Genomic DNA, 26,896 nt, shown 5'->3' with positions numbered 1-26,896 from the left:
TCCAGCTCTCGGTAGGGTGTATTAGTCATGCTCTCAGACCTTCCATCTGTGCTCATTACTCTCCTCTGTCTCCTCTTCTCCCAACTCCTCTCATCCCGCTCTGCCATGGACCTTTCCATATCCATCTTCTCTATCCCTCTCTCTTTCTCTTTACCTCCCTCTCTCACCATCTCCTCTCTGTTTTCCTGTCATCTCCCTCTCTCCCTCTCTCCTCCTCCAGGCTGAGGGGATCAAACCAGATGAGCTGACATGGGACATGTTCCAGTCATTTATTAGGAACCTGTGCATCAGGCCCGAGATTGAGCGCATCTTCGTGGAGCTGTGAGTGTGTGTCTGTGTCTGTGCGTGTACGTGCTTGCATCTGTACATGCATCAGTGTAAACACTGTGTCTGTCTGTATTTGTATGTGCGTGTGTCTGTGGGTGTACTACTTCTTCATGGTCTATTCACAGAAGAAGATTTTAGAAAACCAGAGGGATGCATAATGAATAAAGCACCATCAGTTACTGTCCCCGTGTTTACAGCCCTGTGTGTGACAGTCTAACCTCCTACCTAAAAAGACTGTCGTGATGCCCTGTCCTCTTTCCTTCACCCAGTGGGTCAAAGGGAAAGCCCTTCCTGTCCCTAGACCAGATGCTGGACTTCATCAACCGCCGCCAGCGTGACTCTCGCCTCAATGAGGTCCTGTACCCACCCCTGAAGAGGGAGCAGCTGCGCCAGCAGATGGAGAGCTACGAGCCCAACTCCAGCCAGCTGGACAGAGGTGGGGCCTCTGCGTTTGCAGGGACCGCCCCCGCATTTCATCGGCCGGTTCTCTTTCCAGTCCCCTCTCTTTCCTCCTCTATCTTTGTCAGTTTCTTTTTCTCTGCCTTCTCCTTTCCCCTATCTTTCCCTCCCTGATTCTTTCCCTCTCACATTCTTTTTCCTCTCTCTTTATCTTCCCTCTGTCTACTTTTAAAGTCACTTGAATGAATTCACTGAGCTTTTTGGGCATAACAAATACACATTAAACAAACAGTCTTAGTCAGTATACATTCTACAAGTTTACAAACTCATTTTCTTTTTACATTTATTTACATTCATTTGGCAGACGCTTTTATCCAAAGCGACGTACAAGTGAGGAAAAATACAACACAAGCAAAGGCCATGTTTCAACAGTTGGTCAAAGGAAAAAAGTTTAGGACAAAAGAAATTGCTTTAGGTGGTAGTGATTCAGGTGATCAGGTGAGTGTGGAAGAGCTGTGTCTTCAGATGTTTCTTAAAATAGTGAGGGACTCAGCAGAATGGATGAAGTGTGGAAGGTCATTCCACCATTGGGGGACAATAGCAAAGAAAGTTCTGAATAGTGATGTTGTGCCGCGATGTGACAGGACCACGAGACGCCATTTGGTAGCAGAGTGCAGCGGTTGGGAGGGAACATAGGCTTGTAGTAGAGCGTTCAGGTAGGTAGGTGCAGTTTTGTTGATTGTTCTGAACGCAAGCAACAAGGAATCGAACTTGATGCGGGCAGGTGCAGTGAGATGAAGAGAGGCGTAACACGGGCCCTCTTCGTTTGGTTGAAAACCAGACGTGTGGCCGCATTTTGTATCGGCTGCAGAGGCTTAATGGAGGATGCAGGTAGGCTGGCCAAGAGAGCATTGTAGTAGTCCAGTCTTGACAGATGAGAAGAGCCTGGACAATGAGTTGTGCAGCATACTCAGATAGATAGGGCCTGATTTTCCTAATGTTGTGCAGCGCAAATCTGCATGATCTGGCTGTCATCACAATGTTGTCCTTAAAGTTTAACTGATAGTCAAACATTACCCAGACCTAGATGGAGTTAGTGTCATTGAGACAAGATGAAATGTGATGTCGTGCTGAATGGATGGGCTGGCTGGGCTGGACAGGAGCTCAGTCTTAGACAGGTTAAGTTGAAGGTGGCATTCCTTCATCCAGGCTGAGATATTCGAGAGGCAGGCAATGATTCTTGTTGAGATCATAGGGTCATCAGGATGGAATGATAATTGGAGCTGGGTGTCCTTGGCATGGCAGTGATAAGAGAAGCCATGAACCCCAGTGGTTAGCCAAAGTCACTTAGATACCCTGCCCCTTCAAGATACCTTGAAGGATCTACTTGTGAGGTAGGACTCAAACCAGCGGATTGCAGTACTTGTGATTCCCAGATCAGTGAGGGTGGACAGGAGGATCTGGTGATTCACTGTGTTGAAAGCAGCCAACAGGTCTAGTAGAATGAGGGCTGATGACCTGGAGGCAGCTCTTGCCAACCACAGGATGTTGACAACGGACAGGAGAGCGGTCTCAGTGGAGTGGCAGGGTTTGAAGCCAGATTGGTTGGCATCCAAGAGGTCGTGCTGGGAGAGGAAAGCGGAAACCTGGGTGAAAACAACTTGTTCAAGGGTTTTAGATAGGAAAGGGAGGAGGGAGTCTGGTCTCTAGTTATCTACTAGTGTAAGGCTGAGTGTAGATTTTTTGAGCAGTGATGTTACTTTAGCCCAGAGGTTTTCAACCTTTTTGGGGCTAAGGCACATCAAAGGTTAAACCAGGACGTCAAGGCACACCAGCTTAAAGTTGGTTATCAATTATGAAGAATGTCACATATATACATGATATAATATATGTAATGTCATTAGCGAGATTTGACTCATATTGCACTACAGCAGATTGTCAAATAATTATCAAATTATCAAACAGATTTTATTAAAGTTAAATTAGACAGGTAATCGTATAATTTATTAAAAAAGTGCATCAGAGCAAGAACTTGTCCGATAATAATGCAGCATCATGAACTAAAATAAAATAAATGAAATAAAACACATTACTCCATTAACCCTTTTGCACATATGGTCACATGAGTGTGATTTGCCATTTAGTGTGTAAAACAGGCGCGATTAGAACACCAGATTGGAAAAATTCTGACTAATTTTAGCTTTGAGGAAACAGCGGTTTAACGTTAAAAAATATAGCAAATACTAACTGAAAACCATGAGAAGCTCAATAATGCAAATGAAAACATAACGAACCATGTAACGTAACACATAGCATAAAAATAAGTTACATGCGAAAGGGTTAATAGCACAATATAAAACATCAGTCTTTTCACAGAGTATTAGTGCACACACACACACACACACACCTATATAAAAACACATCGGGTTCCTCAAAATTCCACGGCACACTACATGGCCATGGCACTCCGGTTGAGAACCACTGCTGTAGCCTGCTTTAATGTGGTGGGGAAAGTACCAGTTGTAAGTGATGTGTTGATTATGTACATGAGTGCAAGTAAGAGCATAGGAGAGATAGCTTGTAGGAAATTTGAGGGGATGGGGTCCAGGGGTCAAGTTTTGGATCAGTTGGAGAGGAGAAGCTTGGAGACGTCAGCCTCAGAGATGGGAGAGAATGTGGGCAGTAAATTGTTGTGCATGGGTGGACACTGGCTGTGAATGTGCGGAGTGGAGGACTGACTGCTGATTGCTATCACCTTTTCAGTGAAAAAAGTGGTGAAGTCATCAGCAGTCAGAGAGGTGGTGGGTGGAGACGGTGGAGGGCAGAGGAGAGAGGTGAATGTCTTGAACGGTTTGCAGCTGTCTCTCATTCACTCAGAGGATTCAGTGTAGCTTTATTAACACAACAGAAGTTAGTGGTGCTAAAGCATTTGAGGACAAGAATGTGTAAATTGACCCTGCCTCCTTTTGAATGAAGACAAATGTAATGTAACACATTCTGTGTGTCTGTGTGGATGTCTCTCCAGATCAGATCTCGCTGATGGGCTTCAGTCAGTATCTGGGGGGAGAAGAGAATTCCATTGTCCCACCAGAGCGGTTGGACATCATAGACGATATGACCCAGCCTCTCTCCCACTACTTCATCAACTCGTCACACAACACCTACCTCACAGGTACTCCGCCTTTACTACAACACAAACCCCGCGAGTTATGGCGATGGCCCCTCAGCTGATGTGTGTGTTTCTGAGTTGCCACAGTCCTTATAGGCTATAGGCTGTGGTGTCACAGCACCCCCTAGCAGGGAGTGTGATGTGTGACTGCTTGCAGAGATGTGTTGCATTTGACTGGCATAAATGCCAGGAAAGCCAGTATTAGACGATGCTGCACAGTGCTGATGCTGAACAGTATTACAGAATGTTAGTGTTAGAGTGTCTTAGACTATTAGACATGTTACTGTTAGCTAGTGTTAGTGTTAGACTGTGGTAGTGGTAGGCAGCATGAGAGTATTAGACAGACATCTGAATCAGTGAGAGAAACTGCTGGGATTTACTTTTATTCATTTGACTTACTGCCTCTGCAACATCAGGTTCACTATGGCTGTACGATGCAGAGGGTGTGGACCTGGTTGGTGTATATCTGTGTGTGATGCAAATGGTGTGGGTTAGTGAATGCGTGTAACCTCTGCTTCTCCCTCTCCCTGCAGTGGGCCAGCTGACGGGGCTGTCCTCCGTGGAGATGTACAGGCAGGTGCTGCTCACAGGCTGCCGCTGCATAGAGCTGGACTGCTGGAAGGGGCGCCTCCCTGACGAGGAGCCATACATCACCCATGGCTTCACCATGACCACAGAGATCTCCTTCAAGGTGTGTGTGTGTGTGTGCGCGTGCGCATGAATGCATGAGATTGTCCCGGGGTGTGACCTCTGAGACACTCTCTCTGTCTTCTACAGGAGGTGATTGAGGCCATTGCGGAGAGCGCATTTAAGACATCCCCGTACCCTGTCATTTTGTCCTTTGAGAATCATGTAGACTCGTAAGTGTGGGACCCTGGGGTTCAGCATGTTGGCTAACATGTGGAAGTGTGTGCTCACTCTTACCTCTCTTTGTCGCTTTCTCTCTCCCTCTTGCTCCTTTCCTCCGCTCTCTCTCTCTCACTCCCCTTCCCTCTAACCCCCCCTAACCATGCCTCTGTCCTCCAGAGCAAAGCAGCAGGCGAAGATGGCTGAGTACTGTCGCACCATATTTGGAGACGCCCTACTCATTGATCCCCTGGAGAAGTACCCAGTGAGTCCTCCTCAGGTCATGGGCTGCTATGGACTGCTTCCAGAAAGGCCTGATATGGCCTGCCTTGGCTTGGTTTCTCCGTGGCCTAGTCTGACCTGGTTCTTGCGTGGCCTGGTTTTGGCCAGGTTTTTGCATGGCCTGATGTGGCCTGGTTCCACCAAGGCCTGATTTGGCCTGGCTTGCACTGGTTCCGCCATGGTTCGGACTGGTGTCCACCTAGGCTTGGTTACGCCTGATAGCTGCATCATTCCTAATTTTCCTTGTTTTTAATAAAAAATATTTATCAATAGACATTTATATGTACAGGTGATTTTGTATGTGTGATTTATATTGTTTCATTCTTTTAATCAAAATGTTTATTTGTTCTGCATTTTGCTGGTTATATGAATGAGCTGATTAAGGCCCATGGGTCCATTCTCAAATCCTAAGAAACATTGGAATCTAAATATGACTGTCTTCCTTTAGTAATAATGCGAGAGTTCAACAGTCCAGACTAGCTGACTATATGGTAGCATGTATGTATTTGCAGTGGCACCTGCTATCACAGCATTGTGGCAGGGACTGAGGCAGGCTTAGATGTGGTCACTTGTATTCTCTGTGTCCCTTTGTTTCTTTGACTTTTATTAGATGCACGTTGTACTGCTACTTTTTAAGTCAAGATAAGAGCATTGCTAATGACTGCATGTAATGTGTGACTTCAGAAGGTTACACTTCAAAATAATGCAAATGAAATGCTTTTTCCTTTCTGTTTTTTAGACATATTCTTTTAGTTCAGAAAACAGCTTCCAGGAGATCACAGGGCAGCCCCTGCACTCCTCCCAAGTGTAAATATCCTTTTTCTCTCTGCCCTCAGCTGGTCCCAGGTCAACCCCTGCCCTCCCCCCAGGACCTGCTGGGGAAGATCCTCATTAAGAACAAGAAAAAACACCAGCCCCGTGAGTCCACTGGGGGCAGTGTGCGGCGCCGGGCGGGTGAAGGGGACTCCATTGAGCAAGCTTCCCCTAACAATGGTGACTTATGCTGATGACATCATCAGGCAGCTACACTCAAGCACACACACACACACACACACACACACACTCATACACAGACTGACATGTGTAGACAGATTTGCACATATTCACAAACACTAGCACTCACAGTCAATCTTGTTTGTGCAAGAGATACAACACTGTAGTGTAGTGTGGGACAGCCAGTCATAACCAATGAGGGAAGTGGTGGCTGTTGAAGGCAGATGCGTGCGTTTGCGTCTTTGGAAGTAGTGATGTTAAAATCTGCCTATCAAATATCTCAAATCTGACTCCATTTTATGCCAACCTACATTTTAGTTCCCCAATTCCCAATTCTACTTAGCATCCCAGGAATTCTTAGTTCGCTTTGGCTTGTAGGTGATCAGGCTACATAGTCCACGACGTAGGATACCGTACCAGCACATTTAATATAACTCGCTGCCGTGTTATACTATAAATCATAGAATATATGTTAGGCGGCCCACCTAGGGACTGCAGACTCATCAGAATTGTGCAATACTGAAGACTGACTATGAGCGTAAGTATCAGTGGGTTTCGAGCAGTATGGCAAGAACATATGGAAAAACCTTGAATCCTGCTACGTGCGTCGTTAGAAATGGCCAAATGAGAAATCACAAACAAAGGTTAAGGCTAATATTTTTATTAATCCAAATTGTCCCAGTTAAAAGTATTCCAATCAGGTAGAAGTTCTCGAATTACAGTAAACAGTATGGCAGAGTGCAAATGATGGCAAATATACACAGCTTACCTATGCAGAGTCATGTGGCTATATGCTTGGTGCGCAGGAGTCCGTGCTAATGGTGCTCCCTAAACGGAGTCACATGGCTATACGCTTAATTCGCAGGAGGCTGGTCTGACGGGCTCCCTGAGTGCAGAAATCTTTCCCTTTATATAACCAAACCTTAAGGAGTTGGTCAGCACATGAGGTGGGGTCATGGACAGAGCCTGAATAGGTTTTGTCCTCATCTGGCTATTGATTGGTGCTGGTGTTTATGTGCATTGGTGTTCATTCTTTCAGCTTGCTGAGCGGATTTTCAGACTAAGGGTTAGGAGACCCTCTACTGTTATAGAACTATCACCCCTTTGCTACTTGCATTGTATGGATCAAAATGAGACCAAACAAGACGTGTACCTTGAACCAAACAGAATATACAGAAATAATAGTTGATAGTTGCAGGTTGGGATTTCCCCACTGGTCAGGAGGAAGGGTCCCTGAGGGATTTGGGATGATCAAGATCCCGTGCCCCTTGACTCTCCCTACCCCCTGGTGGCCCATCCTGTCATACAGTTCCTTGGTGTGGAGGAGCGGGGACACATTCCTTGTCATTTATGGCCCAAGAATGCTTACTTGAATAACAGTCCCTTATTTTAGTGTGCCACAGTCCGTATGTTGTCAGGCGTCTCCCATTCCCACCTTACAGTAGTGTTACAGTACACCTCTGTTAAATAGGATTTACATCTTAAATACATTTACCTATGTACCTTGACACTGATCATAGGGTGACCCTCACTCCCTTAATGCACACTTAGTATTATTGCATTAATGTATCATTTGAATGTGTAATTATGTAAGTTTTTATTAATTGCTGTGAACTTTCAATATATGTAATTTGTTTGCAGCAAAACAGTCTTATTGTGACTGATGTGTAAAGTGAGTTTTCTCCCCATTCTAGACTGCCCACTTAATGATGGGGAGGTGGGTCAGCTTCTGTCCAATGGAGAGGAAAAGCTGGCAGAGAGGATGGTCAAAGATGGGGATCCGCGCAAGTCTATTGGTCAGTATGGCCAGAGTGGTGTAGAGTGAAAGGTGGGGGGGATTTGGAAACTGTCCCAAAAAGGCCCTTGGGTGGGCACATATTTGCTTAGGTGATTCTCAGAATGATTGAGCCTGTAAATCCCTTTCCTTTCAGATCGAGGTGAAGCTGAGAGTGAGGAAGAGGAAGAGGAAGAGCAGGTGCCCGAGCTCAAGAAGCCCAACAGTGACGAGGTAGCTTGGCCCTCAGGAAAGGCCTTCCTGTCTCTATGTGCCTGTTTCTATCGGCCTGTCTCTCCCTTGCCTGTCTATGCAGTTTGTGCAACTGTCTCCCTGTGACTGTCTCTATGAAACCTTTTTTTATGTCTTTGAGGCAGGCTTCCATGTTTTATATTTCCTTTTTTTGTCCTCTATGAGACCAGTTCTATTCTCCACAGTGGTACAGCTGCTGTTACCTTTGAGCAGCATACTGAACCTGAACAACCTAAGAGAACAACATGTAGAAAAGGTGACCTACAGAAGGCGCTCTGTACAGAAGTGTCCTCTAAGCAGCTGAATTTAAGTGTATGTGTAAAATGTGACGTAGTGTTCCATGTCCGTCAGGGCACTGCGAGCAGTGAGGTCAATGCTACAGAGGAGATGTCCACCCTGGTCAACTACATTGAGCCCGTCAAGTTCAAGACCTTCGAGGTAGCCAGAAGTGAGTGTCTGACCTCTGCCCCCCAACCCCCGCACATCAGCCCCTCCCCTCTTTTCTGATTGGACACAACAGAAACTCCTCCCCTTCCTCTGATTTTTTGCGAGATGTTTGTTGTCCAGAAGATCTCTCAGACCACAAAGATGTTAAACACAGTTTGTAGCCTCATTGTAGCTCAGATTTGCTCTGTAATTTTGATCTTTTTAAGCTTTGTTTTTTTTTTTTTTCTGCATGCGTGCATGTGTCTATGTGTGTCAATGAGTGTATGTGTGTGTGTATGCATGCCTAAGGTAATTATAAACCATGGAAGACTCCATTTCAGCACTATATCTGACTAATACATTTCATTAAGAGCACCATTAAGCATAATGATACATGTCCATCTCCGTACCTCCATGCCTTATCTGTGGAGCAATAATGCAGTCACTTCTCTCATCGAGGGCAACGCCAAAGAGAATAACGTGGTACACTGCAAAGTCATAGCACTGAAATGGCCCTCACCTGAACTCACATAGGCTGTATTGTATATGCTTGTATATGTGTGTGATAGTGCTTATTTGTCTCTTTCACCCGTCAAAGGGAGGAACAAGTACTTTGAGATGTCTTCTTTCGTGGAGACCAAAGGCATGGACACTTTGAAAGGCTCCCCCATAGAGTTTGTGGAGTATCCTTGAAATTCTTTGGTGAAATGTGGCTCTCTTTAACTGTGAGTGAGTCCAGTCAGCTCTTGTGGTTGGTGAAAGGATTATAGGCCTGTGAGAGAGCATATGGGAATGGAGATTTCCTTAGCCCTGTGTGTGTGTGTGCGTGCGTGCATGTGTGTGTGTGCGCGTGTGTGTGCGCATGTGTGTGTACACATGAGAATGTATCTTTGTTTGTGTAGATTTCCATAGATGTATGTGTGTGTGCGTGTGTGTCAATGTGTAGATTTCCATAGCTGTGTGTGTGTGCACGTGTGTCTGTGTAGATTTCCATAGCTGCGTGTGCGCGCGCGTGTGCGTGTATGTGTGCGCATGTGAGAACGTATCTTTGTGTATAGATTTCCATAGCTGTATGTGTGTGCGTGTATATGTATACAATTCTTTAACCATGTGCACAGATATAATAAGAAGCAGCTGAGCAGGATCTACCCCAAAGGCACCAGAGTTGACTCCTCCAACTACATGCCCCAGATATTCTGGAATGTGGGCTGCCAAATGGTGGCGCTAAACTTCCAAACCCTCGGTCAGTTCTCGTCTCACTTTCCAGTTAGAGCAGCCCTGCCTCCTATCAAAGTTATTCTTTCATCCTTCGTATACTAATTTCCTCACCTCATCCTATCCTCTCAGCACTCATCTCCATCCCTCTATCCCTCTCTGTCTGTCTCCTGCAGTAGATGCTGGATTGGCTTATGATTAATTGACAAATAGGGGAGTGAAAACCCAAACCAGCTGACTGATCGACCTAAGCCCAAAACTAACCCAACCATGGGCAAGACAGTTATTTATCTCTCTGTCCCTGGACTCCTGCTGAGAGTTTTGGTTACTACCTAAAGGGTTCTCATGATAGTTGCTTGTTATAAATATTAATGAGCAGATCAGCCTGGAATATATTTTGCCTCTGAGCTACCACATCACCTTACAGCAATTCTGCGCCTATCTGCAGTCTTTTAGAATCTGGATCAAACCAGTGACAGTCCAGTTATAAATGAATATTCACAACCATCTGCTGTCACCAGGACCGTTTGAGTTCAACAGTGCAAGGGCAGAACTTAAAGTGCCCCACCCTAAATCCCACCTCTAATTCATGGACTTGTCCTTCTCTGTTTCTTAGATCTGCCCATGCAGCTCAACATGGGTGTGTTTGAGTACAATGGCCGCAGCGGCTACCTGCTCAAACCCGAGTTTATGAGACGCACAGACAAGCACTTCGATCCCTTCACAGAGAACATCGTGGACGGCATCGTGGCCAACACTGTCAAGATCAGGGTAGTGTATGTGTGTGTGTCTGTGTGTCTGTCTGTGTGTCTGCCTGACTGATTTTGGGCAGTAGAGGGCGTGTCTGCAAATGCACGGGCCTTTGCAGATCTGACGCACTGATGTGATCCCCCTCAGGTGATCTCAGGTCAGTTCCTGACAGATAAGAAGGTGGGAGTGTATGTGGAGGTGGACATGTTTGGTCTGCCCGTCGACACTAAGAGGAAGTTCCGCACCAAGACGTCCAATGGCAACTCGATGGACCCTGTGTGGGATGAGGAGACCTGTGTTTTCAGCAAGGTACAGTGCCTCTGTCCGCAGCAGTATCATTAGGGCTCTGCTACATCCCTGTAATACCTTCTTCTTCAGCAGTGTCATGAGGGCTCTGCTACATCACTGAAATACCTGTCTCTTCTGGAGTGTCACTAGGGCTCTCCTACAGCACTGAAATACTTGTCTCCCCAGGTGGTTTTGCCAACCCTGGCATCTCTGAGAGTGGCAGTGTTTGAGGAGAATGGGAAGTTCATTGGTCATCGCATCCTGCCCGTGTCTGCTATCCGACCAGGTGAGCGCTGTCCCCATTTTCAGTCCGAGCTCTGCTGTGCGATTCATCCCCAACATCTCTTCTATGCATGTGTGCACACGTGTGTCTGTGTGTTCCAGGTTTCCTTTCTTTCATCTTGTGTATAACTATACTTGCATGCACACCCTCTTACATTATTATGTTTGTTTGCGTGTCCGTGTGTGTCTGTGCGTGTGTTGTAGGCTATCACTACATCTGCCTGAAGAATGAGCTGAACCAGCCACTCATGCTGGCTTCTCTGCTGGTCTACACTGAAGCCCAGGACTACATCCCCAATGAGCACCAGGGTAAGGTTTCACACAAACACGCATACACACCAGGGTTTCCGCTGGGATTTTTTCTTGCTGGCCCGGTGTCTGAAAAGAATTTATTTTACCGGACAAATCTGAAACTTGCCAGTCACCAGGGTGCAAAATGGAGTGGGGGGTCTCGGGGGATCCAACACCCTTTGATTGACACTTGAGACCCCCTGAAAGCCTCAACAGCAAAAAATTTTTTTTTTTGGGGGGGGGTCTCCGGAAAAATCTTTAAAAAATTATTTGTCACTTGCAATTGTAACTAAAAATGTCTTTTAACCCTTAAAGCCTGACAGACACAACCTGCGTCCAGATTCACATCCCTTCTTCTCGGTTGAATTGCTCACGAAGTATTGATCTTTAACGATGCTAGTTGCTTGTCTATGCGATGAAGTGTTGGCGAAAAAAATTATTTTGAATTTACATCATATTTAATCATAGTTACAATCTGCATACAGCTCTGTGTCCATCTCCACACCCATTACTCTTGTTTGAATTACTCATGAACTCATCATTCATAGATATTGAACACATATCACAAAAAAGAGCAGAACCGGAGCTTTGTAATGATGCTAGTCACATATTTGTGCATAGCCTACCAAAGTAATCACATTATGAAGACAGATCAAACTTCTGCAAAGAAATATCTTTACTAATTTCTTCACCCATTTTCACACTCCTGCTTCTCGGTTGAATAAGTCACAAAGTCCTTACCATTTCACAACATACTGCATATCAAAACAAACAGCAGAATATTCCCTTTCCGATGATACTAGTTGTTTATCTGTGTGACAAAGCATTGTTGAGTAACAATCATAACAAACATTATTTATTTACTTATTTATTTACTATCCACCGCCGAAAAAACCTTCCGTATTTCCTAAATGTTGGCAGGTATGGGGGACCCTGTGATTGCCACCGAGTATTTTGCACACTGCCGGTCACGTTTCAGTAACATTCTACATTACAAAAGCAAATATAATGTACACCTAGGTTGAGGGGAGAATGACAACGACCTCAAATCAGTTGACTATTTAATGAAACGTAATGATTAAGCAAAATGAACAGTAACGATTGAGCAAAACCTCAACATTAGCTATTAAAATGTAGGCTATTACGAAACATCTGTAACCTGTAACATCTGTAGCTTGCTTAAAAAAAGGCTAGGCCTACTTAGCATCAGATGTAAACTATAGGCTACCAGGTAACATTTTTTTTCTCCTTTTTTTCATTGCTGCAAAGTCCTGTGCTGCCGACTTGAAATCAAATGTGTCCAATGTATCTTTGCAGCTTGCAATGCACATAAGGTGCAATGCACATCGATTCTGCAGAGAGAAGCCCCTCTCTGCTGTAGTATCGCCCAATAAAAGAGCATACCCTTTTGGGGGAAAAAAGGTACTGTAGGCTGTTAATAGGCTGTTTTGCTGTCAAAACACAAATGTCCTGTTTAGAGATAGCTTTCGTTATAGCTACGTTTTGTATGAGCATTAATACCGGATATTTTGACCGGCAAGTTTTAAATTTTACCAGGCAAAAACCGGTAATTACCAGATAAGGGAAACCCTGATACACACATGCACGCATACTGCTCTACTGTGTACCCAGCACCAGGGTAAGATGCAGGACAATAAGCATTAATGTAAGACTTTCCCTAAACTCTAGCTCAGATCTCTAACTGTTTCAAGCTTCCGTGGAATGATTGAGCATTTTGGAAAAAGCAACTTCTCTTCACAGTGGAGTATCTCAGTGCTGTCTCTGTGTTTTAGAGTATGCAGAGGCCCTGACTAACCCCATCAGACATGTCTCCTTGCTGGACCAGAGGGAGCGACAGCTGGCTGCGCTCATGGAGGACAACAATGAGGTCAGAGGAGAGTGTCTGTCTGTCTGTTGTGAGTGTGTATGTGTGTGTGTGTGTGTGTGTGCATAGTATGCGTGTTTGTGATTGTAATACTACTTCTGCTGTTGTGGTGCAGCGTGTGCAGGTGAGGTCAGAGGTCAGAGAGAACCCAGATCTGCACCTCCCATCAGATGGTGGCTTTGCGTTTCCTGCACCTTCCCCTCAGACCCCACTTGTGGTCAGTGATCTCAGCAACTCCCCTGGACCAGGTACCAAACACACACAGGCACACACAGATGCACAAAGATGAATGCAGACACACACTACCATCTCTTCAAACAATTGCTCGTGTAGGATTCTTAATCATGTTCAATTAATATAATAGAACTGCTTATGGAACTATGGCCATAAATATAATCTTATAAGACCAATTCATTATTGGACAGCATTTTCCTCTTGCCATCTCACTGAAATATGGTCCATAGATGACTATTAAAATATCTTTCTAACAAGAATCAGTTCCAGACATCACACAACCAGGCCCTGAAAAATACGCTTGGCATGAAATTGAAGAATAAAAAGTACCTTCATGTGTGTTTGCTTTATGCAGAACAGGAATTAGTGAGAACCCATACATTATTAAATATATAGACCACACTCTCAGTAAGAACCTTTGCTCCAGTAGTTCATAACAAATAACAAATATTATCCACTGCAGTGACTGACAACAACCTCCAGCAAGCCAGTGGCACAGATTTCCCCATAGACAGCTCATTCATAGGTAGTGTAGCGAAGGGCGAGAGCAGTCACCCCACCTGCCCTCGAGCCCTGGTCTACGGGGTACCAATCCTGCACCTTGACCGCAACGCCAAACAGCCAGGCTTGTTGGTATGGCAGTTAGAGCGCATACTCAACCGTAGTGACAGCACTCACACTAGCCATCTTTCCAGAAAGAACATTTTTCATGGAATACTGGGAATATTGATGGATTGATTTGTGTGTATTTTGTGCACTAATGTTTGTAAATCTGTGAAATGTTTCAGGACAGAAAGAAGACCTGATAGCTACTGTTTTAACAGGTAAGGCAGTCAACCAACTGTTTTGTAAAGATCAGTGTCACCTTTGAATGGGGTGTTGGATTGCATAATTCATTTCCATTGGACTATCCTCCAACTATGCGCTGCCTCATCACCGAGATCCGAACTGCTCTCTGTGTCCTCAGTGTCTGTCTCCCTCCACCTCCTTCAGTTCAATTCAGTTTAATTGAAATGACTTTACTTTTTGGCATGATTTTTGGTATGATTAAAAATGTTACTTTTATTGCTAAAGCATTCAGTAATAATAATAATAGTGACAATGAGGACAACAATAATTAGCATCAGTAATATCACAAAAATGATAATGAACAGCATACATACATGAAAGAAACCCACTTTGATTATATGATGTTCTCTCCCAGTCCTTCAGATCCATTCATTTCAGTTTCATCTCTGTAACAGACGTACATTTATGATACCAAAATGTAAACATTGTAAACATGATACCATGGCACACAAATCCAAATAACTACTGCTAAATTTGACAATAATATTTTATATATAAAGACTATTTTGGGGTGCTAGTGTTGAACACCTCTGCTCCTCCTCCAGAAAGAAGGACAGCATGGGGAATTGATTTCAGGGAATTGTGGGTAGAGTAAAATTGGGGAATTTCAGTGCCTTCTGAGAGCTGAGGTGCAAGTGGTACTGCAATTACTGGGCTTGTGTTCAGGGCTGTTCTTACTGAGCAGTGCTGGGTAGGATGGGCTGCTGTGGTGTCCTCTCTGAGAGCACTGATGGTACTCTCTGAGAGCACTGATGGTACTGATGGTACTGATGGTATGCTTTGTGCTCTTCTGTGTGTCCTCTGCTGTCTCATTTTTTTAAGGAACATTTGTCCTCGACTGAAGAAAGAGTTCATCTTCTAACATTTAAAACATGAACCTGTTTCACAGTGGCCTGGGAACAGGTTTTTTCCTGGGGTTTGCTGAGTTTGCCTTTGGTAGAAATGAGTCTATCCAAGTTATCCAAGATCCAGGAAAGCTACCTGGCTCCAGAATGGGCCTGACCTGTGCTTCAGTGTGGAAGGGGATTCCATGATTCATTATATGCACATAGTGCACCCCTCACTGTCAGACCCTCATTTGTTGGTTGCCTGTACTCACAATTACTGTCATGGAGGAAATCAGAAAAGCTCTCTTCCTGTGTAAAATACTCTCTCTACCTTTGAGATCAGATTCTTCTCTCAGAACCTCTCAATATTATATTCAGTAGAGTAAACCAACACTTCTCAAACAGGGGGTTACAAGATCACAGGGAACTTCATTCAGATTAGCATCACATGTTAACCGACAGAGACAATACCATTTAAGGCTCTTTCAGTGACTATTGGAAAAGGTTACTGCATTTACTCAGTCATACAACTGTACATGTTACAATGTAGAATTATACAACCAAAATTTCATGGTAACTGTCTCCATTTCCAAGTCCTGTATGTCACTGTATTTTATGATAACATTCCTGTGTGCAAAAATGGAATCTGTCAAGATAGCTGGCTGTGAATATACCAAAGCAATTTAGCTGGCAGTTTAGGTGGTAAGAGTATAAGATCACACACTTACTTATGAGTTGGTATGAATGGGCTGTAGCAGGAAAACACTAGGGACTGAAATGATGGGTTGAAGCTGACTTGCTGTGTGAAAGCGGCTTTTATTCTGCAATGCTGAAGTGAAGGTTTACTACCTGGCTCTGTCTATGTGCATGCAGATATCCAGGCAGAGACTGTGGAGGAGTTGAAGCTGCACAGGTCCTATGAGAAGCTTCAGAAGAAGCATGCCAAAGAGCTGAAGGAGTTACGCAAGAAACATCTGAAGAAGGTCAGGACACCTGCACACTTATACACTTACACACTCAAACACACCGGTACACACATACACGCACCTGCATATTTGAACATGCACCCATACACGCTTACACACACTGCATAATGTGAGCTGTGAGCTTTCATGTGTGTGTTCCAGAGCACTGTGAGCTGTGAGCTTTCATGTGTGCATTTCCAGATATGGTCTCTGGGTAAGGAGCAGTGTAGTCGGAACCGACAGCCGAACTCAGACACGAAGAAGAGACGCAGCCAGATGGAGAATAAGCTCAAAATCAGCCTGAGAAAAAGGTACAACAGAGTGGAGGGAGGGTAGATGGCACCAGGGCCCCTCAGATAGGCCCTGGAGCAGTGTGTTTAAGCTCTGTAGATTTAGGAAGGATGGTCTGTTTTGTTGATTTTGGATCAGTCCTTGGGGGAAGATTGTCCTCAGAGCAAAGGTGGGATGGATACAAGGTTATATGGGTGCACTGTATATGTATGTATGATGTGTTTGCATGTGTAGTAGGGATGTAATGGTTTTGAAACCGAAACCACGCTACAAACGTCCATGGTCTTGTGTCACGGTTCCGGAAGACGGTGTATGTGTGAGAGCAAGAGAGAAATGTGATTGGGGATCTCTGTGTGTATCTCTGAGTGGGTGAGTGGGTGAGTGAGTGAGTGAGTGAGTGAGTGAGTGAGTGAGTGAGTGAGTGAGTCTGTCTGTCTGTCTGTCTGTCGGTCGTAACCTGGTGTGTTCTGCAGTGCCCCCCCCAAGCCTATTCAGAGGCAGGATCTGTGTGTGTATATATCTTTGTATGTGTCTATGTATCTCTGTGTATGTGTGTGTAGCTGTATAATCTGGTGCATTCTGCAGTGACCCCCCAGAGCACGTCCAGAAGCAGGATCTGGAGAAGCAGGCAGTGCAGCTGAGGGAGTGGCAGATGCAGGAGCTACTGGAGCTCAGAAGGAAGCAGCTTCAGGTGGAGAGAGAGAAGCGGCAAGTGCACCTGAGAGAGGTACAGGAACTGTCTCTCTTTCCCTCCCTCTCTTTCTCTCTCTCTCTGCTTGCTTGTCTCATTCCTGCTTTGTTTCAGGCCCACATGAAGCTGCGGGAGACAGCCCAAGACTGCCAAAATGCCCAAGTTAAGAAGCTCAAGGACATCTGTGAGAAGTACGCATCTTTATTTCTTTATTGAGTGTATGTGTGTGTGCATGTGCAGGTGTTCGTCAGACCTCTGTCCGTCTCCAAGCAAAGCCCAATCAGAGACTACATCTGGTCAAAATCACCCCTGCAGATCTGCCTTGGCATATTCTCTTCAGGGTCTGAGAGTCATCTTTGTTGATGTGCTATAGAGTTTGTTTCCCAATGTTCCAGATAAGGGCATGTGGGGTGTTTATATAATTTGGTTTACTCTAATTGGAATTGTTACTGCAGTGCTGTCTGGAGGCTGACTGGTGGTTGTGTTGGTCTGCTGTTGGTGTATCGGGGCTTTATAATGGAGTCAGCTTGGATCACTGCATTTCAAATCCAGCCAGAACTGTAATTGTTTTCTGTATAATGATAATAATTACAGTAATTTGGTCCTCCAAGCATTGTATTTTTTGTCTTTGTAATTTTAGAGTTTTACAGAATTCGACATGAAGGCTTTCACTGGGATCTCTGTCCCATATAGTGTGATCCTGGTTTGTGATGGGACCCCACACCTCTCTGTCATGAAGACCAATTGGCTGCATGACACTTTGAAAGTTTTGAACCACATTTTACTGGGGGATTTAGATTGGACAGCAGCCTCTGCTGTGTTCTCCTGTAATTTACTGCCAGGTCAAACACCTTGATGAACTGGAAATGAGATCCAGGTATCATTGTTTCATTTTCAGATTTTTCAAAGGGTTTGTTTTGAGTGCATCGATTTTATGATGTCATAGGCCCCATACACCACTTTCAGGTTTGGGAAATAGTCCTTCATGCCAAATTGAATCAATGTTTTTAAGGCATGTAAAAGCAAGGAAATATCTTTTGGTTATTAGTTGGGGAACATGTATATTGCTTAGGGTGTGAGTATGTCACATGGATGGAGAGGGAAAAAACCAGGTGTTAATAATCATGCAGGAAGCCTTCCCCAGACTTCTGCTCACACAGCTGCCGCAGGGCTTTCTGCATGTTGGAGGTATTAGTTCCTTGGCTCCAGATCTCAGAGAAATATCCAGCTTTCAGCTAGAGACCAAAGAGTTTTGAATTGGCTAACTGCAGCTCAGGGCAGCCTCAGAGCCTGGAAGTGGCAGGTCTCAGAGGAGATTAGGGAAAGATTCCTTTGAGTAATAAGAGACGTCAGAAGGTGGTATATACACTGATGAGCCAAAACATTATGACCACTCACAGGTGAACCAAATAACATTGATCATTTCCAAACAAGGGCACATGTCAGGGTCTGGGTAGATTATGTGGTACGAACAATCAGTTCTCGTAGTCAACGTGTTGGATGCAGGAGAAATGGGCAGGAGAAAAGACCTGAGCGACTTTGACAAGGGCCAAATTGTTATAGCCAGACGACTGGGTCAGAGCATCTCTGAAACGGCAAGGCTTATGGGGTGCTACCGGTCAGCAATGGTGAGTACTTACAACAGTGGTTGAAGGAGGGACAAACCACAAACTGGCGACAGGGTGTTGGGTGCCCAAGGCTCATTGATGCACGAGGGCAACAAAGGCTATCCTGTCTGGTCCGAACCGACAGAAGATCTACTGTGGCACAAGTCACAGAAAAGTTTAATGATGGTTACAGGAGGAATGTGTTACAACACACAGTGCATCGTACCCGGCTGCATAGCCGCAGACCAGTCAGAGTGCCCATGATGACCCCTGTCCACCATCAAAAGCGCCTACAATGGGCACGCGAGCGTCGGAACTGGACCTTGGAGCAGTGGAAGAAGGTCGCCTGGTCCGATGAATCCCGTTTTCGTTTAGATCACGTGGATGGCCGTGTACGTGTGCACCGTTTACCTGGGGAACTGATGGCACCAGGATGCACTGTGGGAAGACAACAAGCTGGTGAGGGAGGGTGATGCTCTGGGCAATGTTCTGCTGGGAAACCCTGGGTCCAGCCATTCATGTGGATGTCAATTTGACACATGCCACCTACCTAAAGATCATTGCAGACCAGGTACACCCCTTCATGGCAGTGGTATTCCCTGATGGCAGTGGCCTCTTTCAGCAGGATAATGCGCCCTACCACACTGCACACATTGTTCGGGAATGGTTTGAGGAATATGATGAAGTGTTCAAGGTGTTGCCCTGGCCTCCAAATTCTCCTGATCTCAATCTGATTGAGCATCTGTGGGATGTGCTAGACCGACACGTCTTATCCACGGCGGCTCCACCTCACAACTTACAGGACTTGAAGGATCTGCTGCTAATGTTTTGGTGCCAGACACCACAGGACACCTTCAGGGGTCTTGTAGAGTCCATGCCTCGGTGAGTCGGACACGAAGTATAGACACGAAGGACCAACAGCATATTAGACAGGTGGTCATAATGTTTTGGCTCATCAGTATATGTTGCACACAGGAAACTATCAGACAGTAGGGATCTAATATAGCTCCAGGCTGCAGACCCTGAATATTCCAACTCTTTACTTAGAGAATATTCCTCAGTCTTTACTTATTATAGCACAGAGTGTGGTATTATATCTGTAAATACAACACAATTCAATAAGTAAAGTTATTCAAAACATACTGAAGTGCCAGGGGAACCCAAGTGGCTTGGGTTTAGCTCTACAGCCTGGGTCTGATCCAAGCTATGTCATCATTGGATGACTGGGAGTCCATAGTGGTGGTTAGGAGTTTAGTCTGCTACGCTGCATATCAGTGACTCCTGCTGGTCGATCAGGCACCTATATAAAGCTGTGTATGAAGTGTCGTCCTCAGACTCAAGTCTGCACAAGCTTAGCATAGGAGCTGCAGTGTGTAAAGAAGTGACGGCTGACATCATGTGCCCTCCCACATTAACAGTGGGGGTTGCAGTAATTGGGGCAAAATTGGCCATTCCAAATTAGGAAAAAAGGGGGAAGAATCATAATCAGACTTTATTGACCAAACATGCTTCTACACATACAAGGAATTTGACTCTGTTTTCAGTATCTCTTGCAGTGGTTGTATACAGTGTCAAAAGTGACAACAAATGCCAAACAACAGCAGTGTTACAACAAACAACAAAAGTAGTGCAGGACACATACGTGGAATAAGTATGGAATGAATGAGGTCTATATGAACATTGTATGCTTTGTTGTATGCTAAGGCTATTATACAATGAGCATGAGACAGAAGTGTACATGAGTGCAGGCTATGGATATGTACAACTATTAGTTATACAACTATTGCACTGTGTTCACACAACAGTAGAGATACACTGGCAGGTTTAACAGTTCAAGAGTGTCATGGCATGTAGGAAGAAACTATTCCAATATCTGCTTGTCTTGGTGGGTAGTGATCTGAAGTGCCTGCCAGAGGGAAGGATCTTGAATATGTGGTGGCTAGAATGTGAGGGGTCAGCAGTGATGTTCCCTGCTCATTTCCCAGGTCTGGTAGTGAAAAGGTTTTGGAGTGTTGGCAGGTTAACTCCTATGATCTTTTCTGGAGTCCTGATGGTGCGCTGTAGCCTGTAACCATTTTGCAATGGAGACGGTGTTGGTCTCCCACTTAAGGTCTTTGGAGATTATAGTTCCCAGGCTCCTGAAGGTCTCCACAGCCATCACAGCACTGCCTAATATGGTAAGGGGGAGCAGGGGTGGGGGACTCCTCCTGAAGTCTTCCATCATCTCCACTGTCTTGAGTGTGTTCAGCTCAAAAGCATTGGGCATTCCTTTGAATGAAGTGTTGTTAGCTAGCACCATACTGATGATGTCTCTCTCTCTGTAGAGAGAAGAAGGAGCTACAGAAGATCCTGGACAGAAAGAGGCACAACAGCATCACTGAAGCCAAGAACAAGGACCGCGAGAAGGCCGAGGTGTGAGTGTCTGAGAGGTGCTGAGAGCCTGGGCCAGGCCCACTGCACAGCGCTATAGTGCACAACACACCAGACCACAGCACAGCAGCAGACTAGCTCAGGGTTTCTGCTCTTGTTCCCTGCATCCTCCCATCCACCCCCTCTCTCCCCTGTCTAGCCTTTTCTCTTGCACTTTCTCCCTCTGTCTCACTGTCTCTCTCTGTCTCTCTCTCTCTGTCTTCACCTCTCCCTTGTTCTCTCCCTCTCTCTCTCTGTGGGTTTACTGGAGGTGTTCTGGAGTGTTTAGGGTTTCTCAGATGGGATTATGCTAGTGTGAAAGGTGCTGACTGCTTTTGTTTTGTCTGTTTTTTTTTTTAAAGATTTTTTGTTTATATTTACATTTATCAATTCTCTTTTTGACTCTTATCCATTGGACATCTGTTAGAAGTAAAACAAATCCCCCTCTCTCCCTCTCTCTTCATTCAGGGAGCTGAATGAGATTAATAGGAAGCACATCTCTGAGTCCGTTACTTCCATCCGCAGGGTGAGTTTCTTTTTCTTTTTTAAACAAATCTTTATTTTTTATTTTTCAGGGGGAAGTTGATCAGTACATGGCAATAGAGTGTAATAATTCAGAGTAGTCCTACTTGTATAATACGTATATTTACCCACTCATCCATAGATACCTTACACCTCCAAAACTCAAGGCCTATTTAACTCTACTTAGCCAGACAAAAAGTAAACCCTCTCTTTATTTTACATTTTCACCAGAAACATATGGCCCATCCAGTCCTGTCTGCTTCCCCTTTTGTTTTAAGGGTATTTAGAACTATGTACGCTCAAGGGAAGAGAGATATTTACATTGGTGTTTTAAAGCACAGAAATAGAAAATAAAAGACAATAAAACATGGGAGAAAGTCATATACAGTTTCAATCATTCTGTATCTCAATGAAGTCAGACCTTAAAGGTTTTACATACTCAACCCATTTTGACCAGTACTTTACAAAATTTTTCCTTTTGCAGTTTAAGTGTGAATGTTAGTTCTTCCATTAAATACATTTCATTCACAATGTCAATCCAGTTATTCCTCATTGGAGGATTAGGGAGAAGCCATTTCCTTGTCAAACTTTTTTTACTGGCAGATAACAAAATTCCCAATAAATACTTATCATCCTTTCCCAAGCCAGGATCTAAATTGCCAAAATATAGTACATCAAATTTAAGTGGGAAATCAACTCTGAATATACCTTTAAGGGACTTGTGCATATCTGCCCAGAAGGGCCTTATTTTAGGACAACCCCAGAATATATGCCAGTGGTTAGCTTCTTGGGTTCCACACAAACTCCAACATTTAGGATTTTCCCCACTGTGATGTACTCTTTGACTCAGAGTAATGAAGAACCTGATAATATTCTTCCAGCAAAACTCCTTCCATACATATGAGTTAGTACTTTTCCACTGAAATTCACAAATTTTAAACCATTCTTCATTTGAAATATCCACCCTCTTTCACCCATCTGTCTTTAATATATGTTGTAGAATGTCCCTTTTCCATGATCCCCTCATACGGTGTATATACAATACCCCTACTAGGTTCTGATCGATAGACCCCAATAAATATTTTCAGCACTGCATCGTTAATAGTTTCTGAGTCTACATCCTTAATAGTGTGTTCAAAAAAATGGCGCAGTTGGAGGTACCTATAAAAGTCTTGGTTTGAGACTTGGTTCCAACTGGTAGTTTTCTTTTAAGAACTGAAAACTTTGCAACTGATCATTATCCATAATTGTACAGAATGCTGTCAGACCTCTTGTTACCCAGGTTTTAAATCTATTATCTAGCCTGTTTGGTTTAAACTCTGAATCATACGCACACCATCTAAGTACTTTCACTGTATTTATTAATTCAGAATCTTTTCTAACCTTATTCCGTAACTTCAATTGAAAGGATTTTGTATATTATCTATGAATTTTACCAGCTCTTTATCACCTAATAATGCTTGCAGTGGGGGGTCAGTCGTTAATGTTAATTCTATATCTTTCCACCTGGCTTGATAACTTGGATCACAAGAATTAATCAATGGCCTAATCTGGGCTGCATAATAATAGTCTTTAAGATTTGGTAAGGATACTCCGCCTTTCTCCTTTGGTAATTGTAATGTTTTGAATCTTATTCTTGGTTTTCTTCCCCTCCATATAAACCATGAAATCATTTTGTCCCATTCCAAAAACTGTTTTGGTGCAATTTCAACAGGAAGGGCTTGGAATAAGAAAAGGATTCTTGGCAGTACATTCATTTTTACCATTTCAATTCTAGAGTACAAGTTCAAAAAAGGGATTAGATTCCACCTACATATGTCTGCTTTAATTTTGGTGATTAAGGGTTCATAATTGATCTCTGACAGCCTTGAGATGTCCCTAGGCAAATATACTTTGAGGTATTTTAGCCATTTTTGGTATTCTCTTTATAAATAGTTTGGGGGTTCATAATTAAAGGTTAAAATTTGAGTTTTCTTAACGTTCAGTTTATAACCTGACAGTGAGCCAGATCATCTAAGAATTTCATTCATTCTAAAAATGAGTGAGTGGGTTCCTCTATATATAACAACACGTTATCAGCATATACATGGGCGTAATTTATGGTAGGGACGTTGGGGATATGTCCCTACCACTTTTCTGATTATCTAAAATTGTCCCCACCACTATTTTGATATTAATTGCATATGCGTTTAAATCAAATATAATTTCCATCGGCTCTGCAAAGGGTTAACTCCCTCATGTTCCCACTGGATGAGAAACAGAGTTTCTATTGGTGTTTCTTCGCTTTGTTCTCGTCTCCTAGGCTCCTTTACATGCAGCGATGTGATTGCTGGAGTACATTTTGGATGAAAACAGCACAATGTGCTCTGCGCTTAGTCAGAGGAGAAAGCTCTCTAGAACACATTCCAGGCTGTCTGTCGCAAGTGCTTTGCCTTCGGTGATCATAACGTTATGGTACCAGTATCAAATTAAACACGTAACGTTGATTGCTCAGTGATATGAAAGACACAGTCAGCTGTCCTGGGCATACAGACCAGGAATTGTAATAATCTTGCTAACGTTAGCACTGTAGAAACAAAAATAGTTAGGCATATTAACGTTATACTAGTAGCTAGTATACTTAGGTAGCATTAACAGATAACGTAGTTAGCTAGCAAATTAAATGTTGTTGTGACAGGGTGTGCTGTAGGGTGATTTTGTGCTATTACTTTTGACTTAGGTAACATTTACTGTTGTTGTTCTTCCTGTGTTGGTATTATACCTGTTGGCCAAACAAGAGGAGCATTAGTAATTCTTCCAGGATTGCTAGTTTGCTATTCTGTCTTCTCCAGTTTGAAATCCCATCTGTGTGGCTACAGCCTAGGGTTACTGTAGTTACCATTACAATCAAGAGCATCTAAACCATGCTGCAGTCTGCCATGTACATAGGACCATGATGGATAACCTGGATCTCAAGGAAATATGTAGACAATTTGTGTCTATCAGTGAGAGGCGAAGACTTGTTTTTGGGTCATACACATGAACTTGTGGGTGCATGTAATAATATGGGAGGGGAAAGAAGACAGAGTGATGGGGCCATGTTGAGGTAGACAAAAATATGTGTTCATTTAAAGCTGCTGTATAAAGTAAAACTTCATTTATTGTGCTGTTGCTTTTCCATCTGGTAGAAAAAATAATAAGATGGCCATGACACAAACTTTATCAAAGCTAAGTGATGTGCATGTTTGCATCAACACCAGTTATAGTATGAATTTAATTGTTTAAAAGTTAAAATGCTGTGAATGTACTGATAATTTCTCACCTTTTATTGTGTTCAAGAAAGTACTATATAGTCATAGTATATTGTGTAGAATTTCAGGAAATGCAATGAGAAATTCCTAAACTTTCTGGGGTAGGACCCCCAGACTCCCTGCCAAGTTTATGTCCCCACCACTTTCCAAATCAAACCTACACCCTTGCGCGTATAGTGCAATCTTATGTTCCTCCCCTTGAATATTAATGCCTTTTATCATCTCATTTTGTCGTATCCACTGGGCCAATGGCTCTATATATATATAAGGCAAATAGAAGGGGACAAAGGGGGCACCCTTGTCTTGTCCCTCGTTCTAAAGCAATGTTGTCTGACAGTTGTCCATTAATTTTAATTTGTGCAATTGTTTTTTCATATATTGCTTGAATACCCTTAATGACCTCCTGATGGAATCCAAATCTGTTTAAAACTTCATAAAGATAATTCCAGTTGACCGAATCAAAAGCCTTCTCTGCATCCAAGCTGACCAACGCAGACCTCAAGTTGTTATTCTGAATATGGGTGATGACATGCAAAGTGCGCCTTATATTATCATGAGTTTGTCTGTCTTTTATAAAGCCTGTTTGGTCGTAATGTATCAATTTAGGGATAATCTTCTCATTTCTTTTAGCCAGGATAGCTGTATACACTTTGTAATCTACATTAAGAACCGAGAGAGGTCTGTACGATTCACATTCCAATCTATTCTTTCCCTCTTTGGGAATAACAGAGAGTATGGCTTCTCTCCAAGATGGAGGAATTTTCCCTTCCCTTAATACTGAGCTACATGCAGAGAGAAGGGTTGGTTCTAACCTGCAAAGTTTTGCATCATTCCAAGTTAAACCTGTCGGTGCAAGGCGATTTATTTGCTGTGAATCTTGTAATCGCTGCCATCAATTCCTCAGAGGTTATTTGATTTGTTATTTGTTATTTATTTCTGACTTTAGTATACTATTTTGCTGCTCTGTATGAGTAGGCAAATGCAATGTCTTGAGAAAGCCTTTCACCTGTTGTTCATCTTCTGCATATGGTTATGTATATAAAATTTTAAAGTATGTTTTAAATGCGGTCTGAATTTCTTCCCATTTATATTTTACCCCATTAGTATTTGGATCTTTTATTAGTGTGATTGCAATGCGAAGCATTGCAAGCAAACTATCGTTATTCGATAGTTTTATTCTTCTTCTTATTCCACCAAATTTTGTACTGCTTCTCCTCCCACAGTTTTCGAGATATCAACCCCACACCAACTGTAACCTGTCCGGACTGACCCCAGTCGGGTTGCTTGTATACAGCTAAGCCGTACCCGCACTTGTTCTCCGGTTTTTGATGTTTTTTCATCCCTTATTTCCCATAGACTCCCATAGGACCATAGATTCAAAATCACCCCCCTCACACTTCATGGCCTTCCCACTTGGTCACTTTTCACCCCATAGCCACCATACCTCACATGTTGCCTCAGGACAAATCACCCAACACTCACTGAAACCCATACTGACCCCACATTCGTCTTTTAATCATTTATTCTTCCTTCAATCCTCCCATTCACTTCAGTACATTTGTCAAAGTCTTACCACTTGGTCACCATTTGACCAATAGCCATGGGACCTGATATGCTGCTTTGGGTCATGTGACCCAACACTCACCAAAGGTGGGTGTATCCCTAGCAACCATATTGTTTACCCTAGCAACTGCCTAGCAACCACTTAGCAAAACTTTGGCAACCACCCAGCAATGCCCAGCAACCACCTAGCAACACCCTAGCAAACACTTAGCCACACACTTAGCGCACACACTGCATTTTCTTCAGGAAATGCACTTTTTTTCTAGTTTTATATATTGTATTATCTGCCTGTTGTTTTTGTAATTTTCTCGCTAATAATTTTGCTGATTTAGCCTCATAGTATTGTTCAGTAAAAATGATCTTTTTCTCAATTTCTTGTGAGTATAAAATATTTATTTCGCTTCTCACTGTCTTCATTTCCTGCATGATATTTGGGTCTTGTCTTTATGTTTCCTCTCAAGCTCTTTTA

The 26,896-nt window shown here is 43.6% G+C and overlaps 1 protein-coding gene across 1 annotated transcript in view; it reads left to right on the top strand.

Annotated features, from left to right (window-relative positions):
* The window catches only part of plcb3 (phospholipase C, beta 3 (phosphatidylinositol-specific)), a 65,155-nt gene that overhangs the window by 29,207 nt on the left and 9,052 nt on the right, over positions 1 to 26,896 (top strand). The window contains exons 8-32 of the mRNA XM_036547514.1: positions 221 to 321; positions 597 to 763; positions 3,752 to 3,898; positions 4,429 to 4,586; positions 4,673 to 4,755; positions 4,922 to 5,006; positions 5,860 to 6,016; positions 7,711 to 7,812; positions 7,948 to 8,024; positions 8,394 to 8,490; positions 9,067 to 9,151; positions 9,587 to 9,711; positions 10,300 to 10,454; positions 10,581 to 10,742; positions 10,908 to 11,007; positions 11,208 to 11,312; positions 13,088 to 13,182; positions 13,295 to 13,427; positions 14,202 to 14,237; positions 15,963 to 16,072; positions 16,256 to 16,365; positions 16,931 to 17,072; positions 17,151 to 17,227; positions 20,968 to 21,057; positions 21,521 to 21,578. Of these exons, the coding sequence (XP_036403407.1) occupies positions 221 to 321; positions 597 to 763; positions 3,752 to 3,898; positions 4,429 to 4,586; positions 4,673 to 4,755; positions 4,922 to 5,006; positions 5,860 to 6,016; positions 7,711 to 7,812; positions 7,948 to 8,024; positions 8,394 to 8,490; positions 9,067 to 9,151; positions 9,587 to 9,711; positions 10,300 to 10,454; positions 10,581 to 10,742; positions 10,908 to 11,007; positions 11,208 to 11,312; positions 13,088 to 13,182; positions 13,295 to 13,427; positions 14,202 to 14,237; positions 15,963 to 16,072; positions 16,256 to 16,365; positions 16,931 to 17,072; positions 17,151 to 17,227; positions 20,968 to 21,057; positions 21,521 to 21,578 (2,757 nt within the window). The remainder of the gene's footprint in view (positions 1 to 220; positions 322 to 596; positions 764 to 3,751; positions 3,899 to 4,428; positions 4,587 to 4,672; positions 4,756 to 4,921; positions 5,007 to 5,859; positions 6,017 to 7,710; positions 7,813 to 7,947; positions 8,025 to 8,393; positions 8,491 to 9,066; positions 9,152 to 9,586; positions 9,712 to 10,299; positions 10,455 to 10,580; positions 10,743 to 10,907; positions 11,008 to 11,207; positions 11,313 to 13,087; positions 13,183 to 13,294; positions 13,428 to 14,201; positions 14,238 to 15,962; positions 16,073 to 16,255; positions 16,366 to 16,930; positions 17,073 to 17,150; positions 17,228 to 20,967; positions 21,058 to 21,520; positions 21,579 to 26,896) is intronic.

This window comes from Megalops cyprinoides, chromosome 16 (assembly GCF_013368585.1).
Source record: "Megalops cyprinoides isolate fMegCyp1 chromosome 16, fMegCyp1.pri, whole genome shotgun sequence".
NCBI lineage: Eukaryota > Metazoa > Chordata > Actinopteri > Elopiformes > Megalopidae > Megalops > Megalops cyprinoides.
This window is presented reverse-complemented; position numbering and strand designations above follow the sequence as displayed.